This window comes from Formica exsecta, unplaced genomic scaffold, assembly GCF_003651465.1.
Source record: "Formica exsecta isolate Colony F162 unplaced genomic scaffold, ASM365146v1 scaffold71, whole genome shotgun sequence".
Taxonomy (NCBI): domain Eukaryota; kingdom Metazoa; phylum Arthropoda; class Insecta; order Hymenoptera; family Formicidae; genus Formica; species Formica exsecta.
Genome location: NW_021853477.1, coordinates 242,356 through 251,612, shown reverse-complemented (window position 1 = coordinate 251,612; position 9,257 = coordinate 242,356). Strand labels below are relative to the sequence as shown.

Sequence of the window (9,257 nt, the reverse complement as noted above, 5' to 3'; positions counted from 1 at the left end):
CACTATTAATCTATTTATTATAATAATAAATTCAAAAAATTTTATAATGAAAATGTTTAGATATCAATATCTCTTAAACAAAGCGTTTACGGACATACCTCCAAAAAAAAAATGTTTTCTTGTTTTGAGATCTTAAATTCATATTTTAAGTTAGAACATTTAACCCTGAAACACTTTGTATAATTTACCACGCGGCAACACCTTACAGAAAGAATGATAACTTTTTTAAATTAGATTACGCTATTCATTGTACGCGATATATTTCCGCGCTGTGGCAATATCGGTTATTCGGATACAAACTAAAGGAAACATACGTCTTTACGAGGTAACGAAACGGTAAGCTTCCAGCTTTTGCTTGGGAGTTGTGGAAAACCACGAGTCGCGCGACACACAACGACCTACATCGTCGGATATGCACGTTGTTGCTTGCAGAGCGAATGAGGATACGCGTTGTGACAATAGGGATGCGCCGCTGCTTAATGCCCGTTAGCGCCAGCTGTATTCCATTGATAAAGATCCCCAAGAGGCCGCACGGATAGTGTCCAAATCGTTATAATGTTCCAGATTGTCGGTTCCAAACGCGACGCTCTCACGTTTTATTAATCTTATTCCGCGACGTCATTAATCCATTCGCTACCGAATGCAAAATAATTTAAGGACATTTTGAAATATTCTAACAGAAAAATAATAATTCTGGCTTAACGAAATAATATTAACTACTTTAATCTTTATCTTATGTACATATATGTGGTTAAAGAATAAAAATTATAAGATCGAAATAAGAAATAAATTTGCTTGGCTATTCATAAACGAATACTCTTTTTATTATATTAAGTGACATTTGAGCACGCATGTAAAAAAATTCAAACATTTTGTTGAAAGTATACATTTTTTAGGAAATACAACTTTTATAAAAATACTATATCAACTATACTATGAATTTAAAAAAAAAACTACCTAAATAAATTTTTATAAAGTCCAATTTTTTTCTGTATCGGTCACATACTTCTGTCGGAAAATTATTTTTGACATTCTCTCCAATATTGCACCCAATTTTATCCATTCGTACCGTTATAATAAAAATACTTTGCAACAATTTGCATTTTTAAGATTTAAATTTTTATAATGTCGCGAAATTATAAAAATTTCAGAATCACTCATGTTAAAATACCCTTTGAATCGCCCTACAAACATTTTTTTTTTTTTTTTTTGCTTGACAAAGTATAAAAAAATATTCTAAACTAAAATTCGATATATCAGATTCATGATTACATTCCATTTCTGTCGTGTTATTTTCAGTAACAGATTCTCTTCTCTCGATCAAAAAAATTTTAAGTCTATTTTTGTATGAAAATATCGAAAAGCTAATATTTTTAGATAATTAGAAATGATATATTTTATTAGCTACGAAAACATTTTTATAGTTTGAAGTATTAAATTATCGCGAATCAGCTAAAATATTATTTAAATCTTTTTTAACAAGCTTGAAAGAGGTCTTATCTCTATATTTTTATAAATATTATAGTATCTTAATCCATTTGCTTAATATATAATAATTATATCAATTATTAATATATAATAATTATTTTGATCTTGATTTCGTATTATTTTGACGATGGCGCATTTAGAATCTCCTTTAATATTGCACGGAAGCAAGAAGGAGCATTTACCAATTGATTTCGTCCGCAAATAACTTAATCGCAGTATCAAAAACAATTTCATATTACATACTTCAACGACTGCACGATCGATCGCGAAGACGAAAAACTAAAATGGAACGATTTAGAACGCAAACACGTATTGGGAAGAACAAGGCAAGAAATATTTCACGGTAAGATCAAAGACCACAAAGCCTGTCGTCGAGACAGTTCATGCAAAGACAGACACACGCGCATACTGGCAACGGTTATCTTACGTGACCTCTCGCCCTGCCTCACCAGTCCTTCCTCGGATGTGCAAGAGCCCGATTTCCCCGGGGAATACAGAAACCAATTTCTAGGCTGTGCTACTGCATGCATCGACTAGGTATGCGTTAGGTAGGTAGGAAGGAAGGAAGGAAGGCTCAGAGATGCGCTCGAGTGTTGCATCCTAGTACGTCGTTGAAGACGAAGCGCTCTCGGTAACGCTCGATCGAGTTGCTCGCGCGTCTCGATGTGCGTGCATCGAGATGTTCGCGCGCCGATCGGTTCGCGGCAGATGTTTCCCAGCGAATTCATCGCGGCTCGGTATTTGAATGAACGGAAACGGTGTAAAGGAGAGGAAATTCGGGAATCGTATTAAGGCCGGAGAGAACTGCTTTAAAATAGAAGCGGATTTATAGATATAGGCGCGCGGAAGCAGAACTAGATACGAGTGAAGAGAATCGAATTCCGACAAAAAAATATATATTTTATGCTCTAGTTTTATGATTTGAAAAGACTTTCATAAATTTTACTGCGAACGAGGTCTCTCTCTATTAAATATTAATTGTATCTGTAAACTTGATTGTGTGTACTGTATATTGAATATATACGCATGATATTAGTATTAAATGTGTGTTAACGAATTATGAAGCAAACACTGTTAATTGAATCAATTAATGTTGTTGGTATTTGTTGAGTACATAATATGAAATTGTTTTTGATAACATTCCATTTATTGCAAAATAAGGTAATATAACGCGAAAATAGTTTCGGTAAATTTATAAAGATAAGAATCCATAGACACGTATATTGATGTAGCCGAATATAAAGGATGAAAGAGAAGCTGTACACATATATACATATATCGCTATTCTGTCAATAGTCGAAGAAGTCTAAAAGTTTCAAACTATTTGCGAGAAGCTCTGAATGGATATGACGAACGATGAAACGAACGGTGGCGTTGATATATAGATATACAGAAATCGCGGCGACATGATTTAAAGCGGAATGCCATACTAATGCGAAAAAAAGAATAATCGCTTTTCAGAAAGCAGACGATATAGAAAGAAAATCTTAAAATAAATTATTTTCTGCACAAACGTATTTCTCCGTTTTATTCAAAAACTTGCACGTTGAATTACTTATCAATAATATAATTAGTCTTTTCTTTTTTTGCAAAATTATCTAAAACGTGAGAAAACATATTGTAAAATAAGAGATCTATAAATACTACAGCATATTACAATTTTTAATACAAGATTGTTTTCAAATATTCAGCGTATATGCAACTTTTTTGGAATATTTATATTTTTTTAAATATATATACTAATTATTAATAATTACTATTTTTGTCTTCATACACGCATATACATACTACATTCTTTAGAAAATCAAAACGTTTTTTTACCCAATAAGAGAACATTTTCATTTTCGTTTTTTTGCGTGTCTGAAAATCAATTTTACGTTTGAAAGGATTCAAATCACAGAGGGAGCATCGGAAACTCGTGCATTTAAGAATAAAATTTACACTTACGATTCTATCGGCGAGATTCGATTTACGCTGAAGCAATCGTGAATCACGTGCCATTGACGATTGTTCGCGCAACAATCATTCGCTTCTAATCAATGGCAATGTAAACGTGCAGACAGCAATGTCGGGCCGGCCGCGAGGCTCTCAATTTCGCAACGTTATTCCAACAATCTAATAGGGAAATTTCGATTATTATGCGCATGCAGCCTAGTTGGAAACCTCGAAATATTTATAGGGTGAGTACGGACTTGGAGCATTCCCTGATTGCACCGCGAATATCTTTCCCGATACTCGGAATTCCCCTCTCAAATCATAAGATGCCAAGAATAATATTTATGCAACTTCATTAAAATAATTCATTATAAAACTTCATTAAAATTAATTCTCATTATTTAATATAATGCGGTCACTTATATGAATCCTCGTCGGATCTAGACGGAAGGAGGTATCACGATGAGGCCAGGACTCCCAGGACAGAAAGGTGAACCAGGCATCTCAGGAAGTCCTGGCCCTAAAGGCGAGGCTGGAATACCAGGGTCTAAGGGTATCAAGGGCGAGCCAGGGCACAAAGGTGCCAAGGGTGACCATGGGAAGGATGGTCCCAGAGGAATTCAAGGTTTCAAGGGTGAACCAGGCGTAGCCGGTGCACCCGGTCTGCCTGGTGCACCTGGCGAGAATGGACGACCGGCGGAGAAGGGCGCTAAGGGCGACACAGGACCCGAAGGCAAACCAGGACCTCCGGGACCACCCGGTCCACATGGTGGACTACCTAACGGTCCCGGTGGGATAAACGTAGGGGATCTTGGTGAGCAATCTTAACGACTTTTCCTCAAAAATATTTCTTTTTCATGCACAATAATAAATACAATTTAATATTACATTATTTATTTATTTATTATTTCTTCTGTTCGTCGGATTTTTCTTTTATATGTAATTTCTTTTATATATAAAACATTACCCAATTGTTTTATATTAATTATTATTTTATTAATCTTCACCAGCTACGATAAAGTCAATTTGCCATTAATAAGACACTAAATAAAATTACCTAAATATATAGTGCTATAATTCGTGTAAAAAAAGATATTCTATTTTTTTATTTTTATTTCTATTATTTATCTTTAATTATATTTTAATAAAGGAGATACAAATTTTTAAAGACGATAGAAAGACCTAAAAATCTAAAAGAATTTCGATTTTTCTACTTTCTCTAATATTTTATACAATATCAGAGACATATATGTATTTGTATGTGATTCTCTACCGTAACAACTAAAGATTATAGGCGTTATTAATAATGTTTTTTTTACGATGAAGAAATTTAATATCTATTGTGTCAAGATAAAGGATGACAATATATAATGTTGGAAATGTTATTTAATTAAGGATTCGGCACAAAGGGCGACAAAGGAGATACTGGAGCGCGCGGGTATAAAGGAGATAAGGGCACGAAGGGCGAGAAAGGCGATAAGGGTGATGCCGGTCCAGCTGGTACTCCTGGAATAAATGGTATTCAAGGGCCTCAAGGAGATAAAGGCGAACCTGGCAAAGACGGGATATCAGGATTACCCGGTATACCTGGCTCTAAGGGCGAGAGAGGCGAAAGAGGTCCTCCTGGAGCCACTACCATTGCCAATTCCGGCGACTATATCACTATCAAAGGCGAGAAAGGCGCCGAAGGAAAACGAGGCAGGAGAGGACGACCTGGACCGCCCGGTCCTGTGGGTCCTCCCGGGAAACCAGGAACTATGGGAGAGATCGGTCTACCAGGATGGATGGTACGCATATCTCAATTTATATTCCCAGACAGCACAAGGATGTCCTTAGGACGTCCAAAGGGCATCCAGGACATACATGTAGGATATCCTGAGGATATCCTATTTTAATCCTCGGATCTCCTCTGGATGTCCTGAGGAAGAGTAAATAATAGCCGTACACTAGCCTCTGGATAATCCAGGGAGATCCTGTGGAACATCTTAAGGATTTCTATAGGATATGTTAGGGATATTTTTCACACGTTAAAAAGAACAAATTCTAAAATTTAAATATAAATTAAGATTGCGTTCTATTATTTACTGCCAATACTAAAAATCTAATACTAAAAATAGTTCACGTTCTTTAATATTTGAGGTTTTCGTGCTGTACATGAATATTTTAGGTTTGGCTTCCGGGTTTGAGTCGTGTAATAATTTCAAAACAATCCAATATCTGAATTCCCTATGTTGGGATTGCATCAGAAATTGAACTGATAAAAAATAATTATATTTTTAATTTCCTGTTAGTTGCTCTTTGCAAGCTTTATATAATTCTCATGACCAAATCTCAAATACGAGTTTGCGCGTCGCATAGCGGTAAACAAACAAACTAGCGGTTGAATACTATTTTTTGTAAAGTTTTTGGAATGTTGCGCATAGTAACATTTCTCATGAAATATTAAATAAACAATAATTTTGAATATGTGAAAATGTGCGCATCAAATTCAATTATTAATATTAAACGAAATTAATGTTAACAATTAATTGCACATGTATATATCCTCTGGAAATCCAAAGGACATCCAATATAATAGACAGGGCAGATATCCTACAGACATCCAGGGGTTATCCAGGGGACATTTATAGGACATTAATACTTATTACAATACTTAAAATTTCTAAATTATATTAAATAGCCTACATAACCGAAAGTAATCATGTATGCATATTAAATTTTCATAAAATATATTTATAATAATATCTTAAAACATCCTACAAATATCCTGAACCATCCTGGACATATTCAGGATGAACCTGAGGACATTTTGTGCTGTCTGGGTCACTATGTAGAAAAAGCAAAATCTCGCAAGCTTACAAATATATGTTTAATACTACAAACACAATAATGAGATATTAAAACAGTACCCATACAGCACAGATCATTGCAATTATATTGCAGCAACATTGCAATGTTGCAAATTGCAATGCAACATTACAAAGACATTGCAGAAATATAGAGCCACAAAGTACCAGCACACTTGTAGCAACATGACATTAATATTTCGGAAATATTGCAAAATTCAATTTTTATATAATTTTAATAATAAAATATTATAATAAAATAATTTTTTGCAATATTTCTACATGAAAGATGTTAACGATAAACAATACTAAATGGTTCATTTTATTAAAACATTTTTCTTAAATTGGCTTATATTGCTGCACTGTATGCTTTGCGCAGCACATGTACGCGTTCGCAATTGTGTGCGTGTGTAGTAGGCGCCGGTCTTGCTGCACATATCTGTGATTGTCGTGTATTTCGTGATTAACATTTTTTATTGTTGCGTACGAGAAAAGGTAAGAACTTTTTGATAATATTATGTTTTATTATAGCAACCTATATATATTATGTATTAATTAATCATAATAGAATAGCATGTCCTAAGGTTAATAACCTAGGTTAATAACCTTAAAATTATTGAGATCGCAAAAGTAAAAATTATATTTATCTATGATATATGTTCGTATATTTTTTATGTGGATATTTTTTGCTTTCTCTAATTTTCTATTTTGCTGTAGATATGAACTTTAAAATATTTGATAAAAATATTTATGTATATTTGCAGTATGTATATTTTTATGCAAATATGAATTTTAACTCCTATTTTATTTTTACAGACATTTAACAAAGGAAAACAATAATGGACAAAATTCAATAAATTATTAATGGTAATAAAAGCGCCGCGTAAAGCTGAACCATTTTTATATATATCTCTAATATAAAAAAAAATATATTTTTATTTCGTGAACATGTTAAGTGCAATAATATGTTATGTGCAATGTTATGTTATTTATAACGTTAACATAAGTACAAATAAAGACATTTAATTACAATGTATCGTCAATAATTACACATTTATATACCCAAAAATAAATATATATACATCATTGCAAATTCATTACATTGCAATATTGCTACAATATTTTGATGCAATATTCCTAAAAGCGGACATTTTATCATTGCTGCAATTCCACAGCAATGATACAGCAACATTTTGCAGTGAATTTGCAAAGTTGCAATATTGCGGTGAAAGATTGCTACAATATGTATGCAATCTTTGTGTGCTGTATGGGATCCAATCGAATTCGCTATTAGCAAATGATAATAAATTCGCGAATCTCTGCAGTGTAAATAGTCGAGTAAGAGCACATAAAAGCGTCTCGACGGAGACGCGCAGTATAGGAACGCAACGGCAGAGAAAGGTTTCGTTTGCGCAGACACGCGCGCGAAATTTGCGGGAGAGTGAATTTTTATCGCGACGTCGTAACGAGCGATGACATATCGGATGCGGCATTAGATTGCGCGCGATAATGTTCGGCGGTTATGTGTCTCTTTCGTGCGTTTTCCGAGCGATAAAGTCAAGCGCGAGACTCGCTCGCGAGAATCCTCCGACGTGACGGAGATAAAAGCGCGATCGTGCCGGGCGATTGTGACCTCCGGAGCGTTTCCAAATTTCAGAAACAACCTTGGATACACGATGTTAAAGTTTTTCGGTCGGCTGACTCAGAGTGCCGTCCTCGGAATCGAAGAACGTGACACAATCGTCTTCTCGGAGCTCGTCGCGCGATCAGGACTGACTCGAGACAAATCCGGGGCCCTGACTTTACGGAACGATCGGCACATTTTAAAGAAAGGAGAGACGTAGGGAATAGAGTGAAGAAATCGGGTCAGGGCTGTTCTTTTTCCAAATCCGAGCTATGCATGCTTCGATAGTTTTTTTTTTTTTGATAAAAATACAGATAGTAGATTAGTTCAAGAATAATATTTTTTATAGCGAAGGCGTTATCAGCTTATAAATGTAAAAAAAAAGTGATTAATATAAACTTTAATGCAACTATCTTAGACAGAAATTTCAAAAATCATTAGACATACGTTTTATTAATCTCTTTTTAATTATCTATATGTATACGTTTTACTATATATTTTTCAATTTCTTCAAGACTGCCGCATAAACTTTAATTACGGACGTTAATGATTCGCATTAATTAACGAGCGTGACGTATATGTCAGCAATATCGAATTAAAATTCGATTTTAGAATAACATCGTCTGAAAGATTGTCTAAATGGCCGCTCGGAGAGACGCAGCGACGTTCCGCTTCTGTACGCGCGTGTTCATCACGTGACGTCGCTCGAACATCGTCGAGGAGAGATAACTCTCGGACAGATTCGGGGCAGCTCGATCGCACCTCAGTGTTGTTGTTCGGGCCGGGATTTTTCGCGCATGCGTGGCAAACGCGGTACCAGTACAGTGCTTAGTTGGATAAAAAGGAGTACCATTAATCACCCGCGCAAAAATATCTAATAATTGTTCAAAATGTATGAGAAAAATATTAAATATTTAAATAAATAAATATATATATATATATTATAAATAAATTCTAAGCTGAAAAAGGGGAAAGAGGGTAATAAAATAATTAATTAAAAACACATTTTTATGCAAACGAAAATAAAATATTTTATTTTTGGCAGAATCTCATAGAATACCAACATTTGTTGCACGGGTAAGGAAAACTGCCAAAAACCTCACCAGTATTCATACAAAAATACAAAAAATAAAAATATTTATTTATAAAAATGAACATAAATAAAATTTATCAAATATAAAAACATTATCTTAAAATTATCCTCATGCAGCCATGCATTTTGAAAGTCTCTAACTTTCGGTCGTTTAATTGCTCCTTTTCTTTGCGCATGCATTATTTATAAATATACTTATCTACTCACCTTAACCTAGCCTGTCCTTCTTGCCGGGCCCGCCAAGACTTTCGCGCCCAAACACTACTACTCC

The 9,257-nt window shown here is 34.5% G+C and overlaps 1 protein-coding gene across 4 annotated transcripts in view; it reads left to right on the top strand.

The window, feature by feature from the left end:
• The window catches only part of LOC115243267 (collagen alpha-1(XVIII) chain), a 334,384-nt gene that overhangs the window by 312,492 nt on the left and 12,635 nt on the right, over positions 1-9,257 (top strand). For all 4 annotated transcript variants that reach the window (XM_029820094.1, XM_029820093.1, XM_029820097.1 and 1 more), the window contains 3 exons: positions 3,639-3,668; positions 3,868-4,237; positions 4,819-5,210. In XM_029820094.1, coding sequence (XP_029675954.1) covers positions 3,639-3,668; positions 3,868-4,237; positions 4,819-5,210 — 792 coding nt within the window. The remainder of the gene's footprint in view (positions 1-3,638; positions 3,669-3,867; positions 4,238-4,818; positions 5,211-9,257) is intronic.